At 39.8% G+C, this 18,204-nt stretch overlaps 2 protein-coding genes across 2 annotated transcripts; one reads left to right on the forward strand and one right to left on the reverse strand.

The window, feature by feature from the left end:
- Positions 1-655: 655 nt before the first annotated feature.
- On the forward strand, positions 656-12,168 carry si:dkey-94f20.4 (synembryn-A). Its single transcript, XM_053341750.1, has 15 exons — positions 656-788; positions 4,196-4,345; positions 5,739-5,833; positions 5,931-5,978; positions 6,371-6,388; positions 6,506-6,595; positions 6,685-7,277; positions 7,775-7,910; positions 8,030-8,218; positions 8,432-8,526; positions 8,822-8,972; positions 9,113-9,208; positions 9,310-9,454; positions 10,263-10,539; positions 11,074-12,168. The coding sequence occupies exons 3-15, from the start codon at positions 5,744-5,746 to the stop codon at positions 11,210-11,212; spliced, it is 2,067 nt and encodes a 688-aa protein (XP_053197725.1). The 5' UTR covers positions 656-788; positions 4,196-4,345; positions 5,739-5,743; the 3' UTR covers positions 11,213-12,168.
- Positions 12,169-12,281: 113 nt separating this feature from the next.
- On the reverse strand, positions 12,282-17,242 carry irf3 (interferon regulatory factor 3). The gene is made up of 11 exons (XM_053341149.1): positions 17,103-17,242; positions 15,859-16,025; positions 15,535-15,706; positions 14,749-14,822; positions 14,574-14,634; positions 14,364-14,429; positions 13,996-14,241; positions 13,691-13,781; positions 13,203-13,492; positions 12,980-13,098; positions 12,282-12,556 (listed from the first exon to the last, which is right to left on the reverse strand). Exons 2-11 carry the CDS (start codon positions 16,021-16,023, stop codon positions 12,443-12,445), a joined length of 1,398 nt encoding a protein of 465 aa, XP_053197124.1. The 5' UTR covers positions 16,024-16,025; positions 17,103-17,242; the 3' UTR covers positions 12,282-12,442.
- Between the last annotated feature and the right edge of the window lie 962 nt (positions 17,243-18,204).

Here is an 18,204-nt window from a genome sequence, read left to right on the forward strand (position 1 = left end):
TCAGAGCATATTAAGTACCAGTCAGTCACAACACAGAAAGATTTGGTTTTAAATAAATTGAGACCGTTGTTCAGAACTCTTTGTCTTGTTAGTCCATAACTTTTAGTCTGTGGTTCCTCTCGGTTCTATCTGCCATATCCCTGCGGGTCGTTGGCCTTTTTCGACTCATCCTTTCCACTTGTTTTACTGATGTGATATAAAGTGTTGGCTAGGTTGTGGAGCTGGCACGTCCCGAGCTGGCATCCACGCTGAGGTGCGCGCCTTGGACGTAATTTCACTGCCATGCTGTGGGTGATGAAAAAGTAAAATTCAGGATTTCACAAAAGTAGTTTCCATTTTCAAAATAAATAACCCCTACAATTGAGGTAGTACTAACAGCCATGATTAGTACATGGAACTGAATAATTACTTTAATTAATCAAAAAGAGAAAGCTGAGTTTAATTAGATTACAGTATTTATTTCTGCATTGATGCTGCATCACTAGGCTACTACCGACAGCTTCTTGTGATCTACATTTGCATTAAGACAGAACAAGAAAGGTTTCCTTCCTTTTTAGCACAGCAGTGATGTTGTTTCCTATTTACAGCCACTTGTAGCTGTGAGTTTTTTTTACCTGTCTTTAACTGCATCCATGTCTATATGTTTGTCTCCTGAACGATATGGGATGATCTTCAGCAATGGAGTGTGCTGCTCCTGTGTATCCTCTGACCTTTTCACTCCCGAAGCCTGGACAGTGTCCCCTGTGAGGACAGTGTCTGCGTCTGACCTGTGGGTCCAACAGAAAAAGGTATTGCTTAAAGTGCTGTTTACGAACCAAAAATGTCAGATTTACAATAATATAAGATGAAAACACTTATATATAGTCTAGTTGTTTGTTTATTTCTTAAGGCAGAGATGTTTTCCTATTCCATTTACAGATTACTAAATGGTAAAACAAAATGGTTACTGTTAGTATTTCTTCTCTCTCATTAGCTGTATATTTACTGACCTGTGGGTTGGTCTCAGAGGGGAGGCAGCAATAAAAGGCAAAGTCAGCAGCAGCAGAACAGCTATCTCCATACCGCACTGACCTGTGGCAGAGAAAGAACAAGTGATGCTGAGGAAACATACTATCATCTTCACAATGAATATAAAGATATAAGATTTTGTGACAGTAAATTATGCTCTTCAAAACTGCATAAATCAGATCCAGGATAAAACTTACGACCAAGAAAAATGTAAAAATCTGCTGTGGCTTTTTGAGTAAACCGTCAGTCCAGAGGTGCCGGTGTAGTCTCTTGCCGATTGTTGGATACCCCTGACCACTTCTGGTCCTTTATAGGGTGAAGGCAGGGTGAGGGGGTGTGTCTATAATGTAGTCATTATTTTTGGCAGACTGACTCCCACGCAATTAATCAGTTATGGTGGCAGTTTTATCCTCTATTTACAAGATCTATGATATTAACATAAACAAGTTGTAAACAACAGCGTCCGAAAACAACATTGTACCTATACAATGTTGTACAACCGACCTTGTACTTCCAGTAATGTTTACATTGATTCTCATGTTCAACCCCCCCGCCCCCAATCCACATCCTCCATCCATCCCTCTCCTCTCCCACTCCACTTGCTGCTCAGCAATTGTTTCAGAAATCGTTCTTTCATTTCCATCACCTGCAGGAAGCCCGCAGAGCCCAAAATAACCCCAATTCTCCTCCAGGCTTTTCTTTATCGCCCCATTTTTCCTGTGCCTTTTTCCCTTGAGTCACTGTTGCCGTCACCATGTTTATTCCTGAAGTGTCCTTCACTCACATAACCCCCCTCCCCCGCCCCCACCTTTATACAGTGCTTCAAAAACAACTTGTTTTCAAAGATGATAAATCCTATTTTATAGATATTCAGATGATATTTTAGCAGAATAGGTAAATACTTTTATTAGCTCACCTAGAAATCCTCACAGAGGAGAATTGTGAAAAAATTGAGCACACTTTCACAACTACATACCAATATCTCTCTAGGAAATTATTCCAAATTTCTTAATCTTTCAATAATACAGTACAGTAAGTCCATGGGGACTGTCACGTTTAATGTTTTCAAATTTCCACACTCTGTTTCTCCCAGCCCCTCTCCACCTCTCCTACTCACAACTTCCACCACCCCTCGTGAGTCTATTGTGTACTCTTCCTGTGAATAACATCTGGTCAGGTTGAGTGGCCTGAGTAGTTCACTGAGTCATCACTGGCGCGCGTGCACGCAAGAGCATTTGCGGTGAAATGATAAGCAACCTTTTGTTTTTATGTATGATTAAGTGTGGATTACACCAGGTGTTGTTTTACAACTAGCATGACGGCAGAGTTGACGTGACGAAAGTAAGCATATGCTGTAAACCTGCTGCAACCTAGCTTTGAGCCAGTTGCTAATTTTTCACAAATTCGTTAGTAATATTTAACATTTTAATCCCAAATAAATGCCTTTTTAGCAAACTTTGTCACAAATGTTGTCATATATTGATTCCAGTCTGTAGGTTGTTATGGCTTTTTTATAAGGTCAATGCGATTTGAAAGAAATTATTAATCCTAGAGAGTATGTAAGTACCATTTTTGTCATTAAAAAAAGACCAATACATCAATAAAATGATTATGATATTGTAATATTATAATTATGACTTAAACACAACACGTAAAAACCTAAAAACACAACACATAAACAAACAAGAATATAAGACAACAGCAATGGCAGCAGCTCTGGAAGCCTAGCAAAATGGTGCTTTGAGCTAAATGCTAACACTAGCATGGCAGCTTGCTATCTGCCATCTTAGTTTAGCATGTTAACATTTGCTAATTAGAACTGAAAAAAAGTAGGCTGAGACTTTTGGGAATATATTTAGTTTTGCAGGTATTTGAGTATTTGGTCAGAAATTTTGACCCGATGATGACACCACATGAAAAGACTAAGGGATCATGAGAGTTATTATGATTCATTCTGACAGGGGCATGAATGCCTGAAGTAAATCTGCCAAAACCACAAATGTCAACTGCATGGTGGCACCAGAAGAAGTCAGAGATCTGAAAAGTTGTTATACCTCTTTATATGAGAACAAGGAAGGTCTGTACAATTTCTTATGGCAATCTAATAATTGAGATATTTCAGCCTCCACCAACCAACCATAGAGCTGTGTCGCTAGCATGCCTAGAAATAAGAGCAAAAGAGAATGAATACAGATGGGTGACAAATAAAAGGAAAAACTTAAGATAAGATAAGATATTCCTTTATTAGTCCCACAATGGGGAAATTTGAAATTTTCTTAGTAGTGTGTTGGGCCTCCAAGAGTCAGCAGATCAGCTTCAGTGTGCCCTGACACTGGTATTAATTGGGTTGAGATCTGGTGAAGGCCATAGCATATGATTGACATCATTTTCATACTCATCAAATCATTCAGTGACACCTCAGATCATATAGATGGGAGCACTGTCATCCTGGAAGAGACCACTCCCAACAGGAAATATTTCATCATAGGATAAAGGTGATCACTCAGAACAACTTTGTATGGATTTGCAGTGACCCTTCCCTTTGGGGGTACAAGTGGACCCAAACCATGCCAGCAAAATACACCTGACAGCATATCAGAGTGAGCCACGAGATCCCCCACTGTAAGGGTTAAACAGCAGTAAAGACCAGTACCGGTCCTTCCTTTTAATTTGTCATCTGCCTGTATATAAATTAGTGCCTGAATACAATAGTAATTAATTCTTAAACTCACTCCATGTCTGACAAGCAGCCATACTATCTGGTGCAAAATAAACAGATATGCACGTTAACAAAAACGCAGAGAGCCATACGTAACAGAACCTCATTACAGTAGACTGACCCTCGAAAGCTTTATAGAGGTTAATGGAGTTTAGGCTACATGCAGCATATTGTGCCCCAAGTGTCATAACAGCAAGTCACGATGTAGTCTGTGTGTGAATAATTCAAGTGGATATTCCTGAATTGCATGCGTCAGTGACAATTGCGTTTCCTTCCACTGGTTTTCAAGGTCACAGAGGGTCAACAGTCTCTTGCAGCTCTGACTTGTTGACATCTTACATTTCAAGCCTCTTAATTCATCTTGAAGGAATATGCTTTTACTTCAATGAGAGCACTCTGTCATGACTCCTCTGACTTTTCTCCCGCTATCGCTGACGTACTGTGCATCCTGTTGTTGTAACCCTGCAGTCACCAGCCGGCCACTAAAGACCCCTGGCCCTGTTTCCTCTACCCACTGGGCACAAGAGTGAGCATCCTGCCAGGAAAGGCTGTCATTCACTCGCACATCACCTTCTCACAGATTTCGCCTCTCAGGGCACGCAAGACACTTTGCAACAGGTGTGCAGACTTCTTTTTTGCTTCCTAGTACACTGATTGTAACAGTGTAGAGTGGGTTGGGAAAACAAAAAAAAATTTATTTACTGGGGTAAAATGTGAGCTATATTTTTACCATTAATTCAGTTTTTCTAAAGTTAACTTCCAATAGAAATATTTTATAATTCACACATACAGTAAACACATTTTATAATTCACATATAATTAACTGTAATAATAATAAACTGTATACAGTAGCAGGGAAGCGATTATGAAAATAGCTCCATCTTGTGGAAGCATACACAAATAGCATCATAATACATAAAGACTAATTCGTAACTCTTTTTCCTTTTGGAATGATGTTTCTGAATAAGACATATTTTTAAGTTGTAAAGATACTAATGCCATCTTAACAGACTCTGCAGATACATTTCTCAGCAATGTTTTTCACATTGAATCCAGCACAGTTATGTAACAGAGAGCGGAAGTACAAACAAAATCTTAATGGTTATTTTAGTGATTCCTGAGCTATTAGGAGATTTGAGTGAAAGCTTGTGTTAAAGCTGGAAAGAGAGAGAGAGAGCTGTGCAGCACAAGTCTAGAAAACCTGTAAAAGGTTAGAGGGTCAACACAGAGAGATATAAGCTCAGAGTCCATTAGTGGATTATAAACTCCATGGCCCCTGTATCTCTCTTGGATTAAAGAGAGAGAGAGAGAGAGAGAGTTAGGCTGAGTACATGAGGGTGACTGTAGAGGCAAACGAATTGAGCAAATTGAACAGCAGAGCACTATGTGTATGTGAAGAAAGATACACTGGGAAGCAAGCTGAAGCAGATTTGAAGCTGAGACAGCACTTTAAGTTGGCAAGGTGATTTCGACACACTTTTTGTCACCTGGCTGAAAAAGTGAACTGCATAAGGTAAGTGTCGACAAACAAGGAGTTAACCTCTTGTAATCTGCCTGGAATTGTTTTTATGTGTATGTAGAATAGATCTCAATATATATAATTGTCATGTGCTTAGATGCAGATTTGGATTTCATTAACAAGAAGCATTTATAGCAGTATGAGTAGATTATTAAATGTATATCATTTCTGCTCTTTAAATTCACATTTAAATGGTTTTATTTTAGCATTAGCAATAGATTTGCTTCACTCACCAGCCAAAAAAACAATGTAAACCTATTGAGTGCCTAGTAAAATTTGCTAACCATTTGGATTGTGGAGCAAAAAAATTGCACCCTGATTACAGACAAGAGATATACTGTAGATGTTGTGTTTTTTTTTATCTCTCTGTGTTTATTAATGCATAACCCTTTTCACCACCATTCTCAGCATTATTGTTGTGTAACTTTAATTTTGTTATGGCCTGAATGATTATTCTTTTTTGTGCGTGTGTGTATTTGGGTGTGTGTGCAGGAGGCATGGATATAGACGTGGAAGGGATTATCCAGTGCATCAGGCAGGGGGATGAGAACGGGGTTCAGACACGGCTGCAGGAATTCAACAAAGAGGTAACACCACATGTACAATCGCACATATTTGTGTTTGAATGATACGCTGCTGCTCGTGACCGTTTCAGACTGTTTCATCTTCGTATCTCTCCTCCAGTATGCCCAGTGCTTCTTCTTTGATACAGAGGAGAGGGATCGAAGGAAAGTAAGTTTTGTTTTATGTAGCTGCATCCACAAACTGGGAGAAAGTTTACTGTCACATCCCTGTCTTACCTGTGTTCTTTATAAACCCCACCTTCCTTTCCACATCACCCGACATCCAAACCCCCCCCCCCCTCCTCCTCCTCCTCACTCTACCCCTCCCCACACCTCCTCCACAGTCTGTCTGTGATTAGTAATTCTGCTGTATCAGTTGTCCCTGATCCTCTCTCCTTGCATGCTCAGGCAGATTGAGCCCATACAGCGTGATAATCTATTCAACACTTTCAGCTGTCTGTAATTTACAGCCATTGAACAGTATTACAAAGGTGTACTCATAGTATCTAATCATTTTTTTCCTGAACTGCTCACTGAAATTGAACTGCCTTTCTCCTACAGAAAAGAAAACTAGAAGAGGTACTGACTATTTAATATTTATAATTTATATTTAATATTGCACCCCTAAACTAATTCATAATGTTGGATTTGAAGTATCGAGGATTTAATCATATTTACTTTGTCTTGGTGTACCAGTTCAGGAAGAATAAAGTGAGAGAATACACTGATTCTGACTCAGACTGTGATGAGTACGACCATGAGGATCGAGGTGTCATCCTCAGACAGGTACCTGACACCCATCACTTTCTGCTTGGCAAGAGGTGTTAAAAGATTGCTGTTAAACTATATATCTTTTTTTCTGTCCTTGTTCTCAGAGCTTGGGCATTGTCCTTGTGAGGTTCATTAGAACAGGGGTTAAATGTCGTCTGTTGAGAGTAGCCCTGCGCACCCTGAGGATCCTCTCCAGAGACCAGAAGGTCCTGGGCCCCCTTTTGACAGACACCGCTCTCCTCACTCTAGCCAAACTTGCCGGGCTGACCGCAACTGATGCAGACGAAGCCAACGAGTCTGACTCTGAATTCTACGATAACATAATCGCCTCTCTCACTGAGGCCAGAGTGTCAGACGACGCTGATATTGAAACCAGCGACCCGATTGACGAGTGTCTTGCCTATGATGACGACGCCAAGAGCGACATCAGCATCGCCAACAGTGGTGAACTGGACAGCATCAGCTGGGCTGGGAGCCACAGGACCAGCATCCACGAAATGCAGAGTGGCGGCATGCATAACAAGGTGCTGGAACGAGGGAGGAGGGACCGCAGAGAGAGCAAGATGGTAGGGAATGAAGAGGAGGAAGAGGAGGAGGAGGGCTCAGGAGAGGAGGCACAAAGAAAAGAGGCCATGAAGGTGTTGTGTAACGTGGTGTACAACAGCACCTGGGCACAGGAGAGGTTCAGTGCTCTCAGGTGGGCTTTGACAAAAACACACATACACACTGTTCTGTTTTGCTGTGGATAATGGTCAAATTTAGACAGTCGGAAGACACTTTAGAACATTTCCAGCCAAACTACAATTGAGTGAAGTGTAAGAAAATCATCTTGTAAATGAAACCATATTAAACATTTAGTCAATCCCTAAGAATCCAAGAGTAAAGGCTTATTTTCTCACTGTAGAAAAAACAGATATGCCCCAGGATTCACAAGCTATTTTCTTGCCTGGCTCATTATATACACATAGACCCACATTTGATTGAAAGCGACAAGTTCATACCTGATCTTGGAGCGTTGTTGAAGGTCATTATGAGAACTACAAATCTGCTCTGAAATAGAAATAGACATGACAGATTGAAAGTATGACAAATCACAGTGGCACTATTATTGTCACAAATTCTAACTTTTATGTATCTATTGTTGTGATTAACATATTTCCACACAACTAATCTCCTGTTTTTTGTTGATGTCAGGCTCATGTGTGGTCTCACAGAGCGTCTGTCCTCCGGCGTTAGTGGCTCATCTCCCTCCAGTGTTCAGTTCTATGAATTACGACTCCTGTTTCTCATTACTGCGCTGCGCTCAGAGCTCAGCACTCAGCTTCAACAGGTAACATCACATTATCACTCACTTACTTATATGTTTACAGTATGTAGTTCTGGACCTACACTTCCTCTCAGAGTGAACCAGCTAACATCCTGTCCTCACGCTCAATTTTCCTCTTCTAGGAGGGTGGTGCATCCATCCTCACAACTTCTCTGGAGAACTGCCTGGAGGTTCGGTGGAAGGATCAGTATGTGTGTGAGCTGGATCCGGCAGGACCTCCTATTTCTCTGGAGGACTCTCAGCGCATCATAGAGATCCTCAAAATCCTCTTCAACATCACCTACAGCATCCACAGGCAGGAGCCAAGTGAGGTCAGTGACTACCAATTCACAATAAACCAGACAGCCTTCAAGCATCACAGCATAAAGATAAGACTGTTGTTAAGAAATACTTTATATTTAAGTTCCCTAAAGAATATATTCAATGAAAATCTCCCCTCCCTTCCACTCTTTCTTATATATTATCAGCCCAAATTATATGTTCAGTGAGAAATGAGCTGTACAATATGTTTGAACTCTCTCCAGGATGATGCAGCTCTTTACCGACACCTGGTGGCGATCTTGCGTATTTGCCTCATGAGGAAGTGTTTACTGACAGATGATACTGATGAGCTGCAGGGGTGAGCATGAACCAAACATTGGTTGGATAAAAGGGAAATCACTGTAGCAGTCATCTTTAATTACAGTGATGTAGATGCATTTGAAGTTAATATACTGTATTTTTTTTAAACGTTGAATTAATGAGGTATTATTCCAAGATTTGCGAAATGTTTAATTCCGCTCACATTTATATTTTTTATATATATATGAATAATATTAAATGTTTACTGCTTATTGTATTTTTTGAGTTTAACCAAATACTTACATTTTGGGCTACCTCTTAGTGTTCCTGTATTCTTTTCTCCAATCTCACAGTCACTCAGTCAACCTTTTGACAGCGATTCCTCTTCAGTGTCTCGATGTACTGCTGATGGTGCCCGTGCAGCCTAACTCAGAGCAGTGCCAGGGGGTCAATATGGATTGTGTCCACACCCTGCTGATGTTCATGGAAAGACGTCTGGAGTCGGTAAGCAGAAGGATTTGGAAATGCTTAAAGGTCAAGCTAGAATTAAGATTTAAGGATGTTGATATTTTTGAGTTTAAAAGAGGCCATCAGCTAATACTCACATAACTTGAGAGGGTCTTTCTTGTATGTTTCCTTCTCAGGGTGACAAGGTCAAAGAGAAGCTGACACCAATTCTCAATCTGCTGACAGAGAGCTGCCGGTCCCACAAAGAAACACGCCACTACGTCAAGAAACATGTAATATACCCCAAAAACATGCAGGAAAAAAACCTACCATATTGTCAGTTCTTAAAATATTAAAATATAATATAATATAAATAACTCATCCCCTTCATTAGATCCTGCCTCCTCTGAAAGACGTCTCACACAGGCCAGAAGAAGGCTCCACAGTCAAGAGTCGTCTGATTCGTCTCATGACCCACCTGGACACAGACGTCAAACACTGCGCCGCTGACCTCATTTTTGTCCTCTGCAAGGAAAATGGTAAGATCAGATACTATCACTCTCTCTGGATTAATGCAGATAGATTCAATTACAAAGTCCAGTCAGAAAACACAACACTGTACTATGTTAAAATGATCAGCTCATGACAGTGGATAATGTACTTCACTTTTGCCTTGATTAGATTTTTTAAATTAGAGGATAGGATAAGAAGCATAAGGATGCAAAAATCTAAACTATTTTGTTCAGCTAAACCTTCTTTATCGCCCCCCTTTTTTCCCCCTAGAATGGCTTTAAATAATTACCCTATGGCAAAACCACACATTTACTTCATACATTGTTGCAACACTGAATCTGGGCAATGTTTTCTGAAATGTTAAATCCTAACAAGCTTAATCTTTTTAATAGCCAATGTTACAATTGCTGCTATCAGTGCAAATACTGAATTAAGGGTCTGAGTACTCAAGTTTTTAATTTTTAATACATTTGCAAAAATTTCTAAAATCATTGTCAATCATTGACAAATCATAGTCATTATTAAACTTGGCATGAGCACAGGCATTATATCTACAAGACAATGAAATATACAAAAATCAAAGGGGTCTCAATACTTTCACTGTACATCTGGAAATTCAACCTGACAGATTTAGAAACTCTAGAAATTGGAAAAAAAATCAGTGTTTATGAGCATTTTGTCCTCACAAGATTTATAAATCAACTCCCTCCTGGTGTGTCAGTGTGGTGTTAAAAATGGTTTGTACTTGTGCATGGTTTACATACCTGACTGAAAATGACACTACTTTGTCTCCACCACTCATCCCCCATCACCCCCAACCTTTTCTTCTTCCAGTGGGTCGTTTTGTCAAGTACACAGGCTACGGTAACGCTGCAGGCCTGCTCGCCACCAGAGGCTTGCTTGGCGGGGGATCCAGAACCTCCATTTCTGACGGCCAGTACTCCAGCGACTCTGACTCAGACACCGAGGAGTACCGGCAGATGAAAGATCGCATCAATCCTGTGACAGGGCGGGTGGAGGAAGAACAGCCGGACCCCATGGAGGGCATGACAGAGGAGGAGAAGGAGGAGGAGGCAAAGAGGCTGATTGTGCTCTTCAACAAGCTGTCCAGGTCAGTGAAACTACAAAAATGTGTCAGCTGTTACAAGAGAGTGTTTAAAAACATAATTGTAGTAATAAACATGTTTCTTTTAAAAGAGATTTTATTTTGAAATACAACTGATCTCTTAAAATTATATAAATAATAATGATAATAGTTGATTAAAAAGGGTTTAAGAACAAGATACATATTCATATTTACCATTTCTCTGTTTTTCATGTTATCTGTAAGCTTAATATTAATCCATGTCCAAAAGGGGAAGCTTCATGATAGAGACAACGTTATAAGAAATAGAACTCCAGTTTATTTGTATAACTCTTGATCACAGATCATCTCAAAGGGCTTTAACAGTGGTAACAGGTTGAAATGGGTAAAATAACACCAAGAACAAAAAACAAAAAGAAAAGATGAAAAACAAAGAAAATAAAAACATCTTTACAGAGCATCCAGCAGACTTATAGAAGACAAACATTAATAAAGTCAGATAAGATCAATTTTATTACTGATGAAGTCATCCATGGTTTTGACACCTCATTTGTTTCACAGAGATAACATTATCCAGCCGATGGGAGTGGATGAAGAGGGGAAGCTGGTCCCGATGTCAGGACTGAGGGAGAACTCCCTTGAGGAGGGGCAGTCTGAGTCAGAGCACGATGGAGAAGTAGATGAAGGAAAGAAGGACTAACCCGAATCCTAAAGTCTGACAGTGCATAAATATGTGTTGTACATGTATGGACGACATAAAAACAATGTGATGTAGTTCTCACCCATTTTTGATTTTCTTTTTTTCTTCAACTTTGGATTCAGGATAATTATTTATTTAGAGTATAAATATCACAATGGATTGAATGAATGAAATTCTTAATTCATAGCAGATTTTGAGAACAAACTGATTTCAACCTGATAACATGATAATATTCTGAAATATTTTAATAAGTTTGTTGTTTTTGCTTCTGTATATAGTTAGTTTTATTTAATCCTCTACAGCTTTGCAGTGCAACAGATGGTAAAAGGGCTACATCTGATACTGTTACACTTAAATAAAACAAGATGAATTAAACATCTGCACAGCATGTTTACTTAATTCTGTACAGTCAGTATGGTGTGTTGTGGTACATAACTGGATTGGATTGTGTTCAAAAACTCTCTGTTACAAGACAGTAAAAATATTCAGATTGATTCCAGATGCTCTTCTCACATCTGTGCTGTTGAATCGACTACAACTTTATACTGCGGCATGATTGTAACCCTTGAACTGTTGAGTTCAAGGTTTTTCTGTTTGTTTGTGGTTTCAAGAATGTTAGCAGTATTCAGTATTTACATTTTGCCAAAGTGCTCTTTATGAAGCTGAAGGTGGACCCTTTTCTGATTGTTAATGTTATTACTTGTACACAAATCATTGCCACATTCATTCTGAAACATCTTTTCATAAATAAGTGCATAAGATCATCAACAGGATGACTGACAGCCTCTAGATCGAGCTGCACATTTAATGCCATTTCCATGCCAGTGCCAGATGTTTTTCTTTAAGGCAGGAAGAAGCCACTTATTTCCACACTAAGACATTTGTTTCAATGGCAGGAAGTATAAGCTCTTTCTCTCTCATTCTCTCTTTTTTGTGACACAGTACCTTCAAATGTTAATTCTCAGCAACCAAAGTCTGTCAGAAAGATTAAATCTATAGCTGAATTCAATTCAAAATCTTGATGTGTAAATGTGGTACAAGAAGCACCTTAAATAAATTTGCTTTTCTTTTTGTAGCGAAGAATCCAGCACCTTTTTCTATTATTAATGCTTTAATTAACTGTTCTATTCAATTACATATAAAATCAAAATATAAAATGTTCATAAAACATGTAAACATGCCGATTTCTGAGATTACAGCATCAACTTTCTTTAAGTGCAGCAAAGTGCATCAGCACATCTCCATCATCTCTTCAAGGGACATCTGTAGCTCTACAGACCGCAAAGAGGAGGCGCCGCCTTCGACAGCCATATTCTTCAATAACTCCATTGAAGTAAGGACCACCTGAGACCGAAAAAGCAGGAAACAGAAGTCATACACTGAATGACGAGAGCAAGACGGCTAACGTGAGTTTGGCAGAGGCTGTGAGATTTGAGACAGCTCAGGTGATGACTATTTGTATCAGCTTTTTCTCAGGATTCACACGTCTGTAGGGGCTCAACAACAGATAAACCTGTTTCACCTGATTGATCAGCTGTCACCATCTGTATTCAGGATTTGTTGCTTTGTTGCAATGAATCAATACTAAGGAAAAATTGACATAATCATGGTCCATGGTCATTGCTTTTCAAGTGCTGCTGACTTTGGCTACCTTGAGCATGCAGTTTTGGGGGTTTGATCACTGCTCTGCCAAACTGAAATACAGCTTTAAGGTCGATTTGAGCACAACTCTGTGTCTGCGTTTTAATCATTTAAAAGCTCTCTCACCTCAACTGTGATGAGTTTCTTCTCCCAAGGCCTGTTGTCAGGGTCAGGCCACTTCTCCCCAAGGCAGAAGAACAGGGAGCAGGGAAAGCTCGTATTCTCGTGAGTGAACTCCATTATTCCTGCAGCCACAGGACAGTCAATCACTATCAAGCTAGCATAGCAGAAGTTCCACATGTATTTATAGGTACACTGACAAAAAAAAGTTGTGATTCTATTCGCCCACCTCGCAAAAAGTCCTTGAACAGGTAGAGTGGTTGTGGCTGCAGTTTAGAAACCTCTTGCGGCTGTACGTTCTGGTCAAACTTAGAGAAGCTCCAAAAAGCTTTGATCTCGCCCCGTCGATGGCCATAGACCACATGGCCAGACACCCCCACATCCAAACCATCACCTAGATTGCCCAGGATGCGTTGGGTCAGGTTGGTTTGCATTTTATCCAGCATGGCTCCAGGACTTGGCAGAGAGAGCACAGTCAGGCCTGACTCGTGGTCCAAAATTGGCCCGGTGAGTTCAGGCCTAAAATGACAACATAACATAATTGCGTTAATTTCAAGACAAATAGCAGGTTATGTAACTGTCAAAGTCACTGGGGACATTAAAGAAATCGTTTGACGTTTGGAAAAAACACTTATTTGCAATCATGCCAAGAAGATTGGCAATATTACACACTGGCTAAACATATTTCCTTTAATCAAAGCTTCATTTTAACGTTACCTGTAAACTAAGCGGACTCCAGCTTCATTCTCAACCAGCTGCTCCAACACATTCACCCCTCGGTAGAACACACATACTTTGAACTGGGTCTCTGAGGATTCAGAAAGAGAAAACATGTAAGAGAAAAACTGTTTCTGTTAAAAAAAAAAAAAACCCAACAGAAACGTTTATTATGCACGCAAATCATTCATATTATTTTTAACGGCCTTATGAAAGATGTTCAATTTGATTATTTCAGGAGGGGCATCATTTTGTACGTATTTTTGTGTAAATTTTCTTTTTTATTCTAACATATTTCAACTTACTGAAATGGTCTCTGTCATTGGCCTTGTTCATCGTATCTAGGAACTGCTCCACAAACTGCCCACCACAGGCCTCTCCCACAGCTCCCACCATTGGATGTGCTGGTTGCTCAGGCAACCCAGCTTCACTGACTGCACCCTCAAACGTTACTGGATACTGCTGTTGCCCAGGCAACACACACGCACCAATCACAACCTGATTTCCCAGCTGCTGTTGCCCAGGAGGAGCCTTGAAGCCTGCCGTGTCCTCTGTGGAAAAGTTAGAGAAACTGAAAAAAGGTGTTTCTAGGAAAAGTACCTTGGATTCTGTCGTTTTCTGCTCATACTGCAGCATGCAGGGAGGAAATGATAAGTAGTGCAGATAAGTCTACCTATTTCAGGTCCAATGTTCAGTCCCTCTAGACACTCCTGGAGAATATCCTGGTTGATAGTGGAGTCTGCAAGCAAATATTCAAATTTTAAGAATATTTGCACAATGTTTAACTATCAAATTCATGACAATTTCTAAGAATATTTAAGTTAATTTCTCTTCTAAGTTTCATGCCAGGAGGAAATAAATAACAAGAGACGAGCTGCCTTACTTGAAAATACAGCTTCTTCTGGAAGGTAGAGACAGTCTTCAAAGCAGTGAATATCCGGGCTCTAAGATGTCATAGATACACACCCAAATGAGTTCATATGCATGACATTATTATTCAGCACTAATCTGTTCTTCCTGTGTTCCTACAAGTGAAACCCACAAACACAAACGCTTACTTCTTGTACAGGAAGGCCAAAACCCTCAAACAAATCAGGCTCGTCTTGGTCCTGGGATCCAGCAGAAGAGTTTGCTTTGAGAGTGGAATTAAAGAGCTCAGTTAATATCAGCTCATACCATCTTTTCATCATGTATGCTGCTCTTTAATCTTATAATCCCCTTTACCAAATGGTATTGACTTGCATCTTTCACATTTGCATATTAGTTTGATAAATCTCAACCACGGAAACATAAATCCAGACATCAGTGCAAGGAAGGTGGAGAATAATGTGATCGTCTAAAGCAGTTGAGGAAGTGTTCAGCAGTCTGTGGTCATGCTTATAGAAAGCTGCTCTGTCAGTTCAAATCCAAACATAACTCAGTTTGCACTTGCTGTATTACTTGACTTTTGTATTAATCTCATTGGTAATAAATATATATTTCTTGATATATTCATGACTACATGGAGAACCAATGGATTCCTGTGGTTTTGAGCAAAATAAACATTTAACACTACGACCCCCCTCCTGTGTGGGATTGTAGTTAAAACACATGAGCTGAATAATTTTGCATGAATAAAGCTGCAAGAACAAATGAAACATGTGCTCTGATTTTGCATTTTTTGGACATGCATTCTTGTGCTGGCAAATACAAGCAATGACAACTGGATATTAAGACATGTCTTAAAGAGTGACCCTGAACTGCCTACTCTTAAAATAGTATATGATCTCAAGCATATTCACAAATGTAAAAAGAAGTGCCTGTTACCTGTTATCCACTATAATTAAAGGCAGATTGTTGCTCACCTCCTGACGCTGGCTCCTCTGGCCAGCGGAACACTTTGTGTGGGTTTGCCGAGTCGTTCTTGTTGTCAGTGAGCATTTTGAAACCTTTGGCTCGGAGGGCGCTGCGGAAGTTCCTCTTCCAGATTGAGGAGTCTCCCTGAGCTGGGCCGTTGCCACTGGCCTCTGCCCAGGCCTACAGCGAAGAAACAGGTTGAAGTCAGGAGTAATTATACTATATGAATAGAAAGGTTGAATACATGGTGTACATCACAAGCCTGTGGATCGAACCCTTTAAATTCTATTTCCTGATGTCTTTTCATTGTATGTTATTTATGATCAGTGCACCTTAAAGATGAGGATGTCAAAGCTGGAGGAGTCCTGTCTCAAAGCATGTTTCCAGGGGATGCAGAACTCTGTGCGCTCCTGGTTTGTCCAGCAGACACCAGGATACTTCTCGCTGTCAATCTGGGCCCGCAACCACGGGATGAGCAGTGGTTTCGTATGAGACATTTCTACAGGAGCAAGAAAAACATGTCATGTCTCAGCATGAATCCCTGATCATGTCTCACTGGCGTGGCTTGTTGTTATATACTTCAGGGGTTTGAGCCTGTTTACTGAATGACTCTCAGCTGATGTACAACAGAAAGTATAAGTTCTGATGCAAATTAAGATTTGTTTTGTAATATTTGTTATTTATTAAATCTCAAACTGTTAAAATGGACATTTAAGTTTTTAATAAGATATTTTAGTAGAAATCACAAGATTACCAGCACTCAATGCAACAGCAACAAACAAACAAACAAACAAACAAACAAACAGAAAAGCTGTAACATCACACAGCACTGAGCCATGGTAGTTATCTATTCATCATCAACTTATTAGAAATTTCAGGTTCACCTTAAAATAGACATTTTGCCTGTAGATGGCGCTATTTTGTCATTTTTCAAGCAAAACTGGTAATCAATCAATACCAATCAAGTAAATAAAAAGCAGTTTAAATTTCACTGAAATATAATGTAATTTATTTTTATCTTTGAATGAGGGGTGATATCTAGGTTATCATTTTTCATTCCCACTGATTGATCAAAGACAATTCAGCAAGCCAGCAGAGTATCAACATCCTTATTCCAGCTGCACTCTCCTCTAACTGGGAACATCTGTCTGGCATTTCATCTGCAGTTTGTAAATTCCTACAAAGAGGAAGCTGCCAATAGGAAGCCAGGTCTGATCCAGCCTCCTCAATCACTCAATATCACAAGGTAAAACCACTCCAAATGGGACTGAGAGGTGCTGTAAATAGTAGCTACAATGCATTTAGTAATGTAAAGTCAAGTATACTGAAGCAGAGCACTGTGCATTAATTGAATGGATTGTTACTATTTCATTGTGTAACATTGTTGCATGCAGGCTTCAAAGCTGCACATAGTGAAAATACTGGAGTGATACTACATTTAAACACAGTATTTAATAGTAACTATCTACCTCTGTCCATATATAATGTATTAAAACATTCCCATGGCCTGTGTGACAGTGCCCTACATGTTCATACACATAATGCCAGTCATCTTGTTTAAAAGTGACAGTCCTACCTGCAGTGTCACGTTGCACTGGTCGGCTGTGTGTTGAGTTCAAGTGCTGTCCTTTCCAGGCTCAGAAGTCAGAAATATGAATCAGGATAATAATATCAGCTGATCGAACTGAAACCCAGCTCCTAACTGCTTTATATACCGAGGAGGGTGCTTTCTAATCGCAGAGGCTTTCTCGGGAAACTCCGATCCTCAGTTTCGTTTTCCAGATGTGACGTCAGCAGAGTTTCAGACCAGCTGGGCCCGCTAGGGGGGGTCACACGCAAACACACTCACACACACACCTGGGCTTTCATAGACTTGTGAGGACCCTTATTGGCATTAGTAATGACAAGATAATACATTTAAGTAGTAACACTAAATTCTGCAGTGCAAGAGGTTTCTGACACAGTATATGTGGGTTTGCATAGAGGCTTTATTTTAACATGACTCAAAAGTTAGGAGCCAGCTACCATCATTGCTATAATTCCAAAATTAATCATAACCTTAAATTATATGTTCACAGTTTTTTTCCAAGTCTGTCCTAAAACAATCATCAGGTTTTTATTGCTGTAATTATTCCTCTTGTTCATACTGACCATTAATAGATCCCTTCATATTGTGCTTACAGTGTACGTGATGGGAGCCAAAATCCACAAGCCTCCTTCTGTTCAAAAAAATGTAATTAGAAGTTTATTTGAAGCTTTTATGAGGCTGCAGCTGCCCAGATTAGTCAAATGAAGTCAATGTCTTTCAGAGTTGTCTTTATGGCGCCAGATTTCCTCTTTTTAGGATCTTTTCACTGCAGCTGAACAGGAAAACTGTCCACACACAAAATCATTTTTTGATGAATGTGTAAGAACTCCTGCACACACACACACACACATATTACGTAGCCTACTTAAAATCATTTCCTGGAGACATACTCTAACCTTAACCTAAAGCACTGACCCAATAATCAGCTTAAAATTTGTCCCCAAAAGTAGCCTAAGACAGATCCCACACACACAGTAGGGAAATGAAACAATTTGTTCTTTGCAGATTTTATTTGTTTCTCAAATACAGGAGAGTTAATGTACAGAAGGACAAAGAATTTCATCAAGAACTGTACAATATTTACATGCCT

This window comes from Scomber japonicus, chromosome 20, assembly GCF_027409825.1.
Source record: "Scomber japonicus isolate fScoJap1 chromosome 20, fScoJap1.pri, whole genome shotgun sequence".
NCBI classification, from domain to species: domain Eukaryota; kingdom Metazoa; phylum Chordata; class Actinopteri; order Scombriformes; family Scombridae; genus Scomber; species Scomber japonicus.